At 49.1% G+C, this 14,540-nt stretch overlaps 8 protein-coding genes across 8 annotated transcripts; 2 read left to right on the top strand and 6 right to left on the bottom strand.

Annotated features, from left to right (window-relative positions):
* Window positions 1-118: 118 nt before the first annotated feature.
* COCMIDRAFT_84047 (uncharacterized protein) lies at window positions 119-1,341 on the bottom strand (the record flags this gene model as incomplete). The annotated part of the gene is made up of 3 exons (XM_007685731.1): window positions 119-271; window positions 400-1,142; window positions 1,233-1,341. 3 exons carry the CDS (start codon window positions 1,339-1,341, stop codon window positions 119-121), a joined length of 1,005 nt encoding a protein of 334 aa, XP_007683921.1.
* A 326-nt stretch (window positions 1,342-1,667) lies between these two features.
* Window positions 1,668-2,877, bottom strand: COCMIDRAFT_84041 (uncharacterized protein; the record flags this gene model as incomplete). Its single annotated transcript, XM_007685732.1, has 2 exons — window positions 1,668-2,657; window positions 2,749-2,877. The coding sequence occupies 2 exons, from the start codon at window positions 2,875-2,877 to the stop codon at window positions 1,668-1,670; spliced, it is 1,119 nt and encodes a 372-aa protein (XP_007683922.1).
* Window positions 2,878-3,555: 678 nt separating this feature from the next.
* COCMIDRAFT_33060 (uncharacterized protein) lies at window positions 3,556-3,932 on the top strand (the record flags this gene model as incomplete). Its single annotated transcript, XM_007685678.1, has 3 exons — window positions 3,556-3,572; window positions 3,631-3,697; window positions 3,783-3,932. 3 exons carry the CDS (start codon window positions 3,556-3,558, stop codon window positions 3,930-3,932), a joined length of 234 nt encoding a protein of 77 aa, XP_007683868.1.
* Window positions 3,933-5,517: 1,585 nt separating this feature from the next.
* COCMIDRAFT_84203 (uncharacterized protein) lies at window positions 5,518-6,385 on the bottom strand (the record flags this gene model as incomplete). The annotated part of the gene is made up of 2 exons (XM_007685733.1): window positions 5,518-6,163; window positions 6,222-6,385. 2 exons carry the CDS (start codon window positions 6,383-6,385, stop codon window positions 5,518-5,520), a joined length of 810 nt encoding a protein of 269 aa, XP_007683923.1.
* A 231-nt stretch (window positions 6,386-6,616) lies between these two features.
* Window positions 6,617-7,513, bottom strand: COCMIDRAFT_84300 (uncharacterized protein; the record flags this gene model as incomplete). The annotated part of the gene is made up of 1 exon (XM_007685734.1): window positions 6,617-7,513. One exon carries the CDS (start codon window positions 7,511-7,513, stop codon window positions 6,617-6,619), a length of 897 nt encoding a protein of 298 aa, XP_007683924.1.
* Window positions 7,514-8,451: 938 nt separating this feature from the next.
* Window positions 8,452-9,612, bottom strand: COCMIDRAFT_33063 (uncharacterized protein; the record flags this gene model as incomplete). The annotated part of the gene is made up of 3 exons (XM_007685679.1): window positions 8,452-9,068; window positions 9,141-9,531; window positions 9,577-9,612. The coding sequence occupies 3 exons, from the start codon at window positions 9,610-9,612 to the stop codon at window positions 8,452-8,454; spliced, it is 1,044 nt and encodes a 347-aa protein (XP_007683869.1).
* An 800-nt stretch (window positions 9,613-10,412) lies between these two features.
* On the bottom strand, window positions 10,413-11,273 carry COCMIDRAFT_84316 (uncharacterized protein; the record flags this gene model as incomplete). The annotated part of the gene is made up of 1 exon (XM_007685735.1): window positions 10,413-11,273. One exon carries the CDS (start codon window positions 11,271-11,273, stop codon window positions 10,413-10,415), a length of 861 nt encoding a protein of 286 aa, XP_007683925.1.
* Window positions 11,274-13,337: 2,064 nt separating this feature from the next.
* COCMIDRAFT_33065 (uncharacterized protein) lies at window positions 13,338-14,381 on the top strand (the record flags this gene model as incomplete). The annotated part of the gene is made up of 3 exons (XM_007685680.1): window positions 13,338-13,422; window positions 13,479-13,627; window positions 13,674-14,381. 3 exons carry the CDS (start codon window positions 13,338-13,340, stop codon window positions 14,379-14,381), a joined length of 942 nt encoding a protein of 313 aa, XP_007683870.1.
* Window positions 14,382-14,540: the final 159 nt, after the last annotated feature.

Genomic DNA, 14,540 nt, shown 5'->3' on the forward strand with positions numbered 1-14,540 from the left:
ATGATATCTTTGACTTTATCGCTTGTGCCACTTGATGGTTTCTGTTTTTGTTTTTCGACGTTTAACTCGATGTTCTTCGATGGGTAGACAAGATCAATTTCGCTTTCCACTTCACCCATCAGAGCTTACTCTGCGCCTCCAGCACCCTCGGATGCGCAACTCTTCCTGGCTTCAATTTACTCCAATCCTCTTCATACCCCTCTTCGACATCAGGATACGGTCCCAAGGGCGTGATAGCCAACGGATTGATACTCTCATGACTCTTCGTGTACTATTCCCAACGAACTCTCATGTCAGCAAAATACACTCATCTTTTCCATTTCACATGCCTCCCCCCCCCCAAAAAAAGTCTACTTCCAAAAAGGGAAAAACAATTAAGCAAGGGAGAAAAAAACTCACATTCTCCTTGATATGCCTGAACTCGGTACTCTCCTTGAACCCCTCGACATTCCAATACAAGCCCTTCAACCAATTATTCAGCACGGGATAGTCATGTCGTATGGACCCGAGATTTGTCTTGAAATGCTGGGCATACACAGTATCGAAGCGCACAATGGTCGGGTACGCAAAGATATCCAGCTCCGTCATGTGGGAGCCCAAGATGTAGGGACCGCCGTTGCCGTGAATCAGGGCTTCGAGCTTGTTGAGGGCGGCAAAGAGCGGGACAACGTGTTCTTCGTATGGCGCCTGAGACGGTGCGAAGCCGGCTTTGTAGACGCCGTTGCAGATGAGATTTGTCATCCATTGCTTCGTCTCGTCGATTTTGGCCTGAAGCGAGGTTGGGTAGAGCGTCCTTACGGTAGCTGGTGGTGGTGATGGTGGTGGGTTCAGAGAAGAGAAAGCGCTAGGAAGCCATTTTACCATTTCGGCGCTTTCGTTGCAGACGATTTTTTGGGCTTTCTTGTCCCAGATCATGGGGACCGTGTAGCGTCCCTTGTAGGCGGGGTCGCAGCGGAAGTAGATTTGGTGGAGGAATTGGCTGTTGAAGAGGTGGTCCGGGGTGCTGCCTGGGTAGGTGGCGTCGAAGCGCCAGCCGGGTTCGCCTTTTGGGTAAGGGCGTACGATGGAGATTGGGAGGTAGTCTTGGAGGTTGAAGAGGTGCCGGATTAGGTTTGTGCGGTGGGCGTAGGGGCAGAAGAGACCTAAGTTAGGGGTGAGTTGGGGGTAAGGAGTTAATTGATTGAGAGTTTATGGGAAGAAGACGCAGTGACTATCTTTTTGATTAGGCTTACCGATGTAAAGATGGTATCGATCTTTTTCTGGAGGAAACTCTCCACCTTCTTGGATCACGCCGTGCCAGCCATCGTCAGTCCCATACTTGTGGATTGCGGGGCTGGACATGATGAGATGAGTTGGGATTTAATAAATGGCACAGGGTATGAAATTTAATACTTGTATTTAACCAAGCAGGCAATCTAGAAATCCGGTCAGATTCTAGATATGGCTCAGTATACAGCTTGCAAAGGTCAGCAAACTGTAATGGTGTTGAAGGTGTGGCGTTGCGGGGCCCCACGTTGCCTATGTACGTAGCTTACCTTTGACCGAGATCACCCCGAAGCTACTGTATCCAGACTTCATTGCTTGGTAAGATGCCAATTAGTGACTGCTGGGAAGGCTCATGGACATATTGATATAGTTTCATTAATTTAGCTCAGGGTCTACTGACACTAATTACAGCATTTCAACTCCTCACACAACGACCCACATGGGACGCGACACTTTTCTGTACTTGGCCGCGCTGTGCTTGTAGCACTGGGCATTGCCGGAGTTACTCCTTCAGATGCATCTGGTGTATCCTCTAGTCTCTCTGCAGGCGATGCAAGCTCGGGCTGAAGTGTCGCAGAGTGTATGCCGTATGCATGCAGGCACTCAGAAAAGATCTTTGCTTTCTCCATGAAGCTTGCAATGTCAGGATCACTGACCCTGACGTGCGCCGACGCAATTGCCTTCTTTTGGTCCAGACGCCAGACGTGCAACTCATGTACACCCAAGACACCTGGGATTGCTTCCAGGTCATGCTTGACATCTTCAATCTTGACGCCCAATGGTGCGGATTGCAAGAGAATCTTACCGCTCCGCTTCGTAAGAGGGAGTGCGGAGAGGAAGATCATGATGGCGATCCACATACTGACTGCTGGATCGGCGTAGAAGCGGTTGGGTGACTTTACGAACCAGATGATTACAGCTGAGATGATGACGCCGATGTTGTTGATGGCGTCGCCAATGACGTGAAGGAGAACAGCAAAGATACCAAGATCCATGCCGTGTTTCTTAGGTTGCATGGCTAGATGCAGGTGATTGGCGTGTGTTGGGGTAGACAATCGGACTTCTCTATCGCTGCTGTTTCCGTGGCCATGGCTGTGGCCATGGCCGTGGTCATGCTCGTGCAGGAACAGAACGCTGATGATGTTGAGAAACAGTCCGATACATCCCACGATTAAGATTAATTTTGGGTTGTCGACGTGCTCGATGGTAATGAAGCGCTCGATAGACTGTAGGGCGATACTGAGGGCTAGGGCAAGTAGAAAGGCGCCGTTGAAGAAGGCACCAAGCAATTGGGCACGTGCCCAACCAAATGAAAGGTCTGCAGGTGATGTCTTGCGTTCTGACACTTGGACTGCCACCAGGGCTATAATAAAACCGATCAGGTCGTTGAGCTAGAATGAAGTTTAGATATTTGTACGAGTAAGTAAGATAAGGGTATGGTATATGTTCAAGCGAACATCTCCAGATCCCATTCAAACTTACGTAGTGGAAAGCATCTGCAACAAGGGCTAAGGAGCGAGTGTAGAAACCGACTGATATCTCTGCCAAGAAGAAACAGAACGATATTGCTATAACGGCCCGAAGGCGGGTCTTCCGAGTAATGCTGGGCATGGTGTAGAGGAAACTTGATAAAGAAACAATCAAAACTGCTTAGAGAAGCGTTTTATCAATAAGCAAGGTAGGCTTAGTGGAAGTAGGTGTGAATGAGGAAAGCAGGTTGTGCGCAGCACCAAATTAAATGGAAGTAAAGGCAAGTAATATTGACAACAATACGCTGAATTTAACAATCGCACGACACATTGTTCATAAAATGTGTTTCCCTGTTCTGACGTCGAACTCGGTGACAGATCAAATCTCGGTGACAGATCGAATTGCTATGCTGTGTCAGGTGTGATGGGGCTGCAGCCGTCCCAAATCTGCGACAGTGGATAGTCATCGTAACAAACCACCGTTTTTGTCACGCCTCGGAAGTAACGTGACGCCACCGCTGTCATTTTTGACAGCAAGTCAGACGACGACTTTAGTTGATGAAGGTCGATTCGTTACGTGCCCTGGAAAAGATGAATTGTCCTTCACATGATAGCGCGGTGAAGCTAGCCTGATGCAGGCTAGCGCCGGGATATCGATCACCGCCTTTGTCTGGTTACGGCCTGGACCCTCCCCGCCACAGCAAAATATCTCGCAGCGATAGTTGGGCTTCACTTGGGCAACCTTCCATCTTTAGTCACTCTCGAAGACCAAATCTGCACTCACACAACTAGCCGTTAATTATCGTCAGGATAATACAAGATGGGCAACGGAGCCAAGTACGCGATTGCCTTGACTGGGCGTGGTTTAGAGGGGCAGTAACTAACGAAATGTTAGAGCACAGCAGAAGCGCGACCGCAAGGGCGACTCAGGCCCAAAGGAAGCCAAGAGTCAACTCAAGGCCGTATGTAACCCATATTCTTGCACGACTTTGCGACTATCACCACAGGCTACTCTTGTTGCAAGCCGGGTTGCTAACGCGCCACCAGAATGCCGCCGCTCAAACCATCAAGTGCAAAACCTGCTTCCAGACCTTCCAGGGCACCACGAGCCGCAAGATGTTGACCGACCACGCAACCAACAAGCACAGCAAAGACTTTGGTGACTGCTTCAATGCGGATGAGGGTGTTGTCAAATAAACGGCCCGCACTTCGGTCGAACGACCCGACTCACGAGTGAACGAGAACGATCACATACATTCTACCATTTATGCGAGCATGAGATACCATAAGCGAGGAGTTGAAGAAGGGGACGAGCATTTATGGCGAAATGAATGAGACTTATTGTACAGGCGTAGGGTGTGGAATTCAGAATATTGATCTTTTACTTCCCAATGCTTATGGTTCTGAGAATGCGCTGTTTGTTGTCGCTGAACGATCGTTTTCTTGCTTTATCCACCGTGCCAGGTTAGAAGATCATTAACTCTCAGAGTGACAGAAACACGATGGAGTCACGGCATGATGATCAACGAGAAAAGGTGGGGTAGGAACAACTATCTAGGAGAACATCATCTAGTATTCAAATTGTCACGGATATTGGATAGGGAGTGGGTCTGCGATCATTGCAGGGAAAGTTCAAATCTCCTGCCTAATACGGTATATGACCCGTATCATTCGACAATAATGCTTCATGAGAAAACCTAGAACAAAAGTATTTGTTAGAGTAGCCCTTATCCGGAAAAGTTATGACTAGGCGGTTAGACATGAAAGTATGAAGCAGTTTACTAAACGTATGATTCGTTATAAATTATAATCGCTCATGACTCCACCTCCTCGGGAGAAGAAAGCGTGTCCTTCTAGAGTTATACGTGTATGGTCTAGAGTAAGAAGAAGTAACATGACAAACGTATACAGAATATTGCAATGTAGTCACCGCTCTATTATCACTTTATTCACTTGCTATCATTCTCAACAATTCTAGAGGTCACAGCCTTTACCTTATAATTTAGTCTGAAGCAATGCGCTTGAACTATGAGTGCTTTCTCTGCGCCCGGCAGTTCGTAAACCCACCGCTTCTACCCCGCTTCACCCCACTATCCTCGGAACAATTTTCAACCCGGCAAAAACGCAATCAATCCTTCTAAGATACGAGGATCATATCTCGGTCACGATACAATCTTCAGCTGGGTTCATTACCTAGTATAGTAATGCAATGATTTCTCAATCATTCATCAAGTAACACAAACACCGTCTCCTTAGCTCAATTGGGAGAGCGCCAGACTGAAGTCTTCGGTCATTAAATCTGGAGGTATCGTGTTCGATCCACGAAGGGGACATCGTGCCTGAGCTTGCTCAGGGTTCTTCGAACCATTCTTTTTGCGATTGTTGCAGACATCTCGTTTTGCATTTTCGTATCCTTTTTTGCTTCATTCGTGTCACTCCCTGCATAAACCGAGGCTAAGCAACGAAATTATCAGGTGGTCTTCTCTTTTTTAAAAAAAAATTATGCACGGCTAGGTAGTTCTAGTAGTTGAGATCTTCCGAAGATGAGAAATGCATACTGTACACTGTTAGGAAGCAAATGAAGAGTGTACGAGGAGCAAGGTAGCAACATCGGCATGTGCCCCTCATTTATGTGAGTACCTGTATGTCGTGCATATAATTCTCAGTGGTATATAGCTACATAGTCCTGGCTCTCTCTCCATTCTATCATTCAAAGAGCTTTTTTTGGTTGAACATGAAGACCAGTGGCGATCAGTCCAACATACACTTTACATGCCATGAATCAAATAGCCAAGCGGTTGTTTCCAGTCCATCCATGCCACACTCCACCAATCTCCTTCGCAATATCCTCTGCAGTCCGCCCTTGTGCATCCTTCAGGCTTCTGATATCGACCTTGTCCTCCGTCAAGCCCCGCATGATACCCATAGCCTCCGCTTCCTGGAAGACCTCTGGTGGGAACTCTAGCAGGGGGTAGTTACTTGCGAGCAGGAGAAGCAACCAAGCCACCTCTCTACTCTGTGCATGTACCGCCGCATGGAGACCAGACTGCATATCACCAATCGGGTCCTGATACCTTAGTACCCGGTCGATGCCCGTTTCCTTATTAGGATCATCCGTGGTGCTCATCTCTACATCTCCCTGCTCGTCCTCATCGTCGTCGTCCGAACTATCATCCAGCAGCAGCTCAATGATAGCCTTGTAGTCACCCGCGCGACAGAACTCGAGGAATGCGCGGGCCTTGCGATCTTCGGGGTACGCTTTGAGGTAGGATTCTTCTATGAGTAAAGGTAAGATGTCGAGGTTTTCTTGGACTCCGCCTTCGTTGTTGAGTCTGCAGAGAACTTTTTGCGTGTTGTCTTCGGTGACTGAGATTTCTTTTGAGCAGTTGGGGCAGGAGGTTATTTCGTAGGCTGAGAGAAGGCAGTCCCTGAAGTTTTTTTTTTCAAGATTAGCAGTCGCATACAAATTTCGAATGGTTTACTAACCAGTGGAAGTGGCATCCGCAGGACAATTCGACATCATCTGGTACTGTTTCTGGAGCGGGTGCAGGTGCTTTGCCTGACGAAGATGCGCCGCCTTCGTACTCTTCGTCCTCGTCGCGCTCGACTTCTACCTTGAGAGGGTTCTTGCAAATTACACAGCCAGACATTTTTTTCCTTTTGCGATTCTTGTATCGAGGTTTGCAGGAGATTAATGTTAGTGAAATGTTTGGCGGGGCATTAGCGGGGGTTTGGACTTTTTTGTCGCTAAAAAGCGAAAGATTGGTTCACGCGTCACGCGTCTGGAATTTGCAGACGTCATACCATGTTAGAACAGCATCAATTAGCGACTTTTACTCGTTGAAAGAAGCAGAATTATTCCCTGGTAATAGTACGCACAATTACAGCAATTTGGAATAGCTGGCCCTCCTCCATAGCGACAACGGTCCTTTTGGGCATTCGGGCTTCTCTTCGCTCTCGTAAACCTTTGGTTTTCCGTCGACTCGTTTCCGGAGTGCTTCACCCACAGCCACTATCCTGTCTCCTAGTCGCATAACCATTTCCTGGGGACTCATTCGATCCTGTCTGGGATCGAGACGGTCTTCAAAGTCGCTATTCGGTCCCTCATACCTGCAAGCCATGGCTATCTCTGCATGCGTTGCCGGAAAGATGTCCCAGTCGCCGTACGAGGTCCACCGTCCGGCAGTGTCGTTCCTTATCTTTTCAGCTTCCAAATCCCGATATCGTTGAACGATTCTCTCGATTCTTCTCCGGTTCTTGCTGCTCCTCGACTGTGTGAAATAGTCGGTGTACAACTTGCTCCAGTCCACCAGCAAAACTCCGTCTTCAGCATGCCAGTACCAGATAGCCTGGTTCGATAGTTTGAATGGCCAGTACGATCCAACACTGACTGTAGCATTGCACCCAGAGGACGTTGCAGAAAAGAGACGCGATAAGCATCCAACCCGCTGCTGGTCTTGCTGCCAAGTGTCTGATACTGGAGCCTCCTGTCCAACTGAAAACACCGCTAGGTTCGAGTTCTCGGACAAAACGCGATTGAACTCCAGTTGATAGTTGCCGTTAGGAGATCCAAGATCGGACGTGATTACGGTGTGCGGCAAGTAACACATTGGGTATCCATGAATAGTCGTTGGTCGCGTCTTGCAGTCATGTTTGCGGCCACCCGTCTCAGTCACAATATGCTGACAGGCGTTGCAGAAGATGCTGGGTAGATCTACGAGCGACCCTGCAAGCGACCTTTCAAAATCAAATCTCCCTAAAAACGAAGTGGATGGCATGGTGGTAGTTGAGTCGGGTGGCCATGTGCAGACCTAAGACACCCATGATATTTAGAATCTTCTCAAAAGCTGTGCGCTCTGACTATTTTCAAAACTTTGGTACAGAGGGTGTGGCCGACACGCAGGGTACTGCTTGCTTTCACGTGTTACCAGACTTTCATTGCCATAGCGATCGTGACGCTGCGCTGTACGTGGTTTTACTGACTGTGTACTAGACCAGCCCCCCTCACGGTACCATAGCATGACGTGGCTATCTATTCTGTCCTTACGCGCTTTTGGGATGAACGCGGGGTGCTGGGATCGACCAATGCAGGAAGAAGAAAGAAGTCTTTGTTTCCGTCAGATCTTCTCTTTCGCGGCGTAGCCCATACCCATTTCTCTAAAAAGTAAGCACGTTATCTGGGGCGGTTCATCCCCCGGCTCCTCCCACTGGTGGAGTCAAAGAGAAAAGCACCATATTATGCATCCGTGTACCTGAGGACCCGCCATGTTGTCTGGCATGCGTATCACAAAATACCATAGCACACCACGGGAAGAATTTTGCTTTTGGAGGAAACCCCCAATCAAGAGGCAAGCGCATTCTGGAAATCAGGTCGTGAAATTACGCTATCTGCTAAGGGACTGCCAGCTCACGATCAACACCGTCTTTCCACATCATCTCGTGCCTGCGCAGCGTCATCGCGTGCCGGATGCCGCCTCTACATTGACGGAAAACACATTCGTGATAGGTGCCCGCACACATGTTTACAACATCCCTCTCTCTCTCTCCCATGGCCACGCATACGTGGTACTAGCCTTGCATGACCCAACACTCTAGCATCAATGACGAAATGCTCGTCAACAACAGGCGTCAGAAAGCACGGCAGTCCTGGTGTTTGTATACTTGGCAACGAGTTGCAGTGAGATGCTTGAGTTCAACCATAAATATTAATTAAGAACTACCCGGCTACCATCGTCCCAGCCCGGCCATATGCTCGATCAAAAGCCTTCCACGTACCACTCCACTCTTCGTCTGCTCTCCGCTCTTCCTCAACCATTTCCTGGATACTTTCTATGCTTCTCATCTGGGGTATTGGCCGATTCTCTACGGCGGTTATGTCAACACTCTTGTTCTTCTTGGCCTTTTCGGCGTTGAGACGTCGGATGCTGTCCTTGTTCTTGATCAAGAGGCGTTGCGATGCGGTTCTCCATAGGCCCTTTGAACTGCCGACGCGGTTGTGAAGTGGCTTGTCCCAGTCCTGCTCCCATCCCTTTACACTTTCGGTCAACATAGTGTTCAGGGCGACGTGAGAGTGGATCGAAGGCGGGTAGCAAATCTGTGCTCCGGTGCTCATCTTCCCGTGTGGAGATGCTGTACTACTCATTGACGGCGAAGTTGGACTGTATAAATCGCTTGTGCGGTTAGGGCGTCTTTGGCCTGGTCGAGCAGTGAGGTCTGCAGCGGAGTCGTTTCTCAGCGTAGGTGATCGTGGCGAGTCTCTGTGGAATACCTGTTGGGTCTGGAACGAGTCTAGCCATGAAAGCACTGATCGAGGACCAGGCAACGGCTCTTCGCCTGCTCCTCTAAGATATCCCCTCGTTTTCTGAACTGGTGTTTCGGGGATGTCTGATTCGCGGGGCGTGTAACCTGGACTTCTTCTAGGAGACACCGTTGATCGTGGTGATGGGCGGCCTCCGACTAACGAGCTCACGCTCGCATTTACAAGCCGAATGGTCTTCTCACGGCGGAGGTTGTGTCGAGTTGTCGGTTGAAGCTTGCCTTGCGAAGGCAAAGCCCAATTGGTGCCCGTGCTATTAGTTTTCGAATTCATAGTCCCTGTTTTCCCGGTGGTGGATCTTGATCTTCGGATAGATAGTGTATGTCGTGGCATGTGGTTCGCAACATTTGTACGATAAGACGGTGGGATTGGTTCACCCGTATCCAAGTATGAGGCCTTCTTTTTGCGGCGTGGGTGACATTTAGTTAAACAACCTCCGAGTTTCTTTGCCCATATCAAGATGTGAGACTTGCGCTTGGACTTGGTTATATAGACAGTTGAGTCTTCAGCCATGCCGTCGCTCACAGTGGCGATTGTAGTGTCGTTCATGTCGTCGTTCATGTTTGTCGTAAAGGAATGCGTCGCTCGTTGTATATTGTGCGTAAAGATAGAACTGATGTGTCACAGATAGCGAAGCAAAAAGGAGTTTCTGGAAGGGATACGAACGAAATATGAAACGGAACGAAAGGAAAAGAAATTAATGTTTTCGTCCGTGTTGAAGGTTGCGAGACGCACGACCTGACAACAAGTTGATGGCAGAGTGGGCGCTATGATCACGTAGCAACGTGATGCTACATTCCGCAAGCACATGGGCATATTCAGATGGTCGGCTGGTGATAGCGCGCTATCCTTCTATACACCAAGTTCAAGTGTCATTGCTGGTTGTCATATGCTCTGATATAGATGCAGGGGGAGTACCGAGTTTTGGTGAGTAGATAGTCGCAAGTGAACCCCCCTTTCACCCCACCATCATGAACCACTTGGTTCGATATGCAGACTGTGGAGCAAACTGCAGGTTTCCGAACGAGACTGACCCATGCATTCTGCACGAGCATTGTTGGGTAGACCGCTCTTGCTAGTAAATTGAGGGGTAAATGCGCTCTAGCTATCTGCTAGAGATGCATATGTATGTGCATGTATGTTGAGAGGGCCCGGGTTTCGCTGGCCGAAATCTTGATGAAGCACTGATCTCTCTGTCGATTGTTCTTCATATTTCGGATAAATAGATCACATTTCACGCGTTGCTTTTGCGGTTGATGACCGGGCGATCCGTTTCGCTGCAAAATGTCCGCGGAGCGGAAAAACGAAAAAAATGCATCATGCTTCCCATGGCATTTCTATTCATGACTGTCCTTCATTTTCTACTGCCTTAGCGGAAATTTCCCCATGCAGAAACGCATGAAGTTTTTTCCGCTTCTGTAACAGCACATTCCCAACTTGCATATTTCCAGGATAGCGTAGACAGCGAGGGTGAGTATCAGGCCGACGCTCAGGAGTACAGCGCTTGTTGTGAAGAAACGGAGAAGATGAGCCGCGAACTCAAGACACCTAAGTATCCGACCCCTCGCCCTTTGCCGTCGTTGTGTCGCAAAATACCACATCACGAATTCTTCTTGGCGGGATTGTAAATCAGAGTCCGAATTTGCCGTATGCGGTCGTATTCGTGGTCGAATCGCTTTGCTCCTACACCTAACACCTTGTGCTTCCTCACCCAGGCGAATACGAATCTTCGGCTCATAACTCGTGACCAAATTGCACAGATCTCCAAAGATGACCTTGGCGACTGTCGCACGGTCGCTTATCAGGGCGACGCTTACATTCTTGGCGTCGGGAAATAGCCATGTGATGGGGTTGCATGCTGTATGTAGACAGTGGCGTCCTAAACTGCACCAGAAACAGCACCAGGAGATGTGGATATTGCTCTCAGAGAAGACCTTTCGTGGCAGTACTTCTCTGGCACAGATAGCCAGGAGGCGGGACGTGGGACGTATGTTGTGCCAGAGATCGTGCGCAGAAATGTGTCCGCATATTTTCAAGATAAGTTCGGTGGGGAGACGATTAAAGCTCGAGGTCTGAGGATGGTTGAGAATACGCATCTCTTCGGATTGGCTACTTGACTGGGAGCCTCTCTGCAGTAAGTTGGGATGGCCTGATGGCCACAAGGCAGAAGCGCTCATGATAGGTTCTGTGTGCGCTGAATGAAAGTAGGCGATGCGCTCCATGTTGGGTATACGAGAGGATGAGGAGCCATCAAGATAAGTATCCTAAAGTATGGGCTGATGTGAGCAGCCGAAAGGGCTTGCGTAGGGCGCCCCTCGCAAACTGTTCGGCGCTTATAGATGCGTTCGGGGGCGTGAGGCTAATGGACATCGGACTTTGATATTGGCTCATCTGGCCGACCGTATAGTAGGATTCCCTAATTAGCAATACGGACACTTCTAGACATTGTTTGAACTTATAAATGCCGAGAGGATAGTTTACCCCATGTTCTAAGTTTTCCCTCCTCTGTCAGAACGTGCATAATTGAATTGCTTCAACCAATCAATATGCTCGATCCTTTGTATCTGGCCACTAGTGCTAACCAAAGTAGTAGTTGCGGGGAATGTAAGACGTCTACCGACGTTGATTACCTTAATTGGCCGATTTCCTTATCAGGCGTACTTGACTGAATCATCGGGATAAGAGCTAATCGAGTTAGCGAGAATTGCTAGTCGATTGTGGCTGCTTCCCGCCGAACACCCGGCCGACCTCTGTATCGGCGCGAGCTGAACCTCTCTTTGATGTTGCGTATAGTTTGTTAGTATTGTCTCGAAAACCCATCAGCTGATGAAGGAGAGCGGGGAGGAGAGGGGGGCGAAACCTCCAGAGGCTGACCGCTGCTTGGAAGATGCAAAGCTCCAAATTCGTCGGCCTAAACTCATGCATCTCTCATGTACATAAGCAGATCACATGCTAAGGATTACTATGGAAATGGGTTTGTTCTGGAGTAGTAAGCCTGGGTTTCCGTAGTATCCACACGAATGCGCCTACTTAGGTGTGCTCATTGCCGCGCTTCTCGCGATTCTCGCATCTGCAAAGTTTCATTTATATCAACTGCGTCAGGGCACCCATAGCAACAAGAACCCCGGCTGCGATTGGACTGTGTTGATAGGCAGGAATCCTGTTAAATGTAAAACGTCTTTTGCGGATCTTATGGCGGTTGAATCATTTTTCAGGGTAGGCAGAGCCTGTCGCCATGGAAAATCCCCATTTGGTATGACACCGGCTCTCGCGCATATTACTAGTATGTATACATACTAGGTGATTGCCGAGGGAAGAAAAAATGGCCACTCTATTACTCCGAAGATGAGACCATGCGAGATATAACAGATATGCTAGTCATTATGATTGCTTCGACACATCGGGACCTTGCGCTTTACTCTTAATCTCGGCTCGCTAATCGGGTGCACGGCATGCATTCAAAGCGAAGCCTAAGTACATACGTACGCACCCGGGAAAACTGTAATAGGGCATTATAATCCCACAAGCAGATATCAACACGTCAGCCTGACTGCCAGCAATGCGCCTCGCAACAGAATACACGGACGCTGAATGACTCGGATACGAGGGTGTTTCAGCCTTGTAACGGCTGCAAGCCTTGTCGCCTCAGGTTTGTCTCAGTCGCGATCACGTGGAGCAGTGAGGTCCCCAGCCACTCCCGATTTTCCGGACAAAGAGGAATGCCAATGCGTAACATGACGCTTCACACACTGCGCATCATACGGTTCTGGGGGAGCAATATCAGACGCACCGATCACTTGCTGTACTGTGGTTGTTCGAACCGATTGCGCCACGAACTACATGGTGACAACAGACGGCCCAGTGTGAACGCCTCGATACCAATCCTCGACAAAGACGCTCGTACCAGTACGTGTCAGCTACCAAAGTCTTGCGCCGAGAGTCCAGGGCAAACTCGTATTTGCTGGCCTAGATTCAGTGTTACCTGCAGGGTCAGGCACAACCAGCCACAAGGGATGTTTCAACCCCGCGAGCACCGCAGATGGCGTCAAGACAGGGCATTCGGCTAGCGTGACTCCGAGCAAGCACGGTGTCATGACGTTGACGTCTATAATCATGCTCTGTCTGCTGCCAAAGGTGAGATGTCTGCTTGCGTTTGCCACACCTACTTTCTTCAATTTTCTTCATTTCTCTTTTTAGCGCTCTGGAAGCCGCTGCCAGCTGGACTGTGCATATTACTGTAAATTGTTCTTTTTTCACAGTTTGCATTTCCGTTTTTTAATATCATAATGGGGTGCGGAAAGTCTGTTTTGATTACTTTCAGGGCTCTGGCCCTGATTGTCGTACTGGGAGTCACTGGAGTGGGTGGTTGGTGTAAGAACAACTTTTTTCCGGATGAAAGAGCTGGATTTACTGACAGCCCGATGTAGCCGTTTTTATCGTTCGTGATATCCAGGCCCGTAGTGATGCGATTCTCGGTAGTGTTGAGTTTGGATCACAAGAGATGGAACAACTCTGGGCGAGATTTTTCGATGCTGTGATCAGCGGCGTGATCAGAACTTGGGTCTCTATCGGTTTAGTACGTCTTTCGATTCTCCGCTCAAACCACGATACTGACGATATAGACTGCTCTTGCTTCCGTAATCAGTATCGTATTGGTCTTCGCAACAATTCTGCCTCCAATCCGAATCCGCTCGGCAATCATGGTCCCCTTGGAATGTCTAGGAATGTGCTCAATGGGAGCAGCAGTTGGTATTTCTTTGAGTTTCGCTTTGAGCGTGAATGCTTTTGGCGAGAGGGTTCTTGACACATCCGCTTCCCCGGAACTCAGGAGGCTTGCCACACTAGTAGACCTCAGTATGGTCCACTTCATCACAGCCGGTGCCGGATGGCTTCTCTTTCTGATCGCATTCATCACCGCTACTGTAGACGCATGCAGACGCGCTCGAGAGAAGGAAAGCTGCTCCTTTGAACCAACGGCATCTGCGCTTGGCATATCTCATGGATACGCCACGACTTTCCCGCCTCAGTCGCCCTACCGTATGTCAAGTATCTACGAGCCGGAAGTAGCTCTGAACAAGAGTGATGCAATGGCCTCAGCATGGAACATTTCTCAGGCCAAAGAGTCAGTGGGGAGGGATCCAGGAATGAGCCGTGCAGAGTCGATCGTGAGCCAAGAGGGCAGGTTGTCAATCGGATCTGATATGAGCAGTATCTCCGGTCCTTTGGGTCTGCAGAAGCCAGAACGAGCACAGCCAACCCGGCCAGCCCGGCCATCAAGACCATGGAGTGGAGCTTCTAGCATAAAGAGCGGATTCATACACGCAATATAAAACGTGCATACGCCCCCAGAAAAGCCAGATGATAGATTGACGACATTCCACGCTCGCTTCCACGAAATAGACACATTCGCTCCCCCCAGCTGAGAAAGCCATGCTGTGATAAACTTCAAGAATGCAATCATGTGATCGCGTCTCTAGCGCGTTTTTCTA

The sequence above is a fragment of the Bipolaris oryzae genome (genome assembly GCF_000523455.1).
Source record: "Bipolaris oryzae ATCC 44560 unplaced genomic scaffold scaffold_12, whole genome shotgun sequence".
Classification (NCBI taxonomy): Eukaryota; Fungi; Ascomycota; class Dothideomycetes; order Pleosporales; family Pleosporaceae; genus Bipolaris; species Bipolaris oryzae.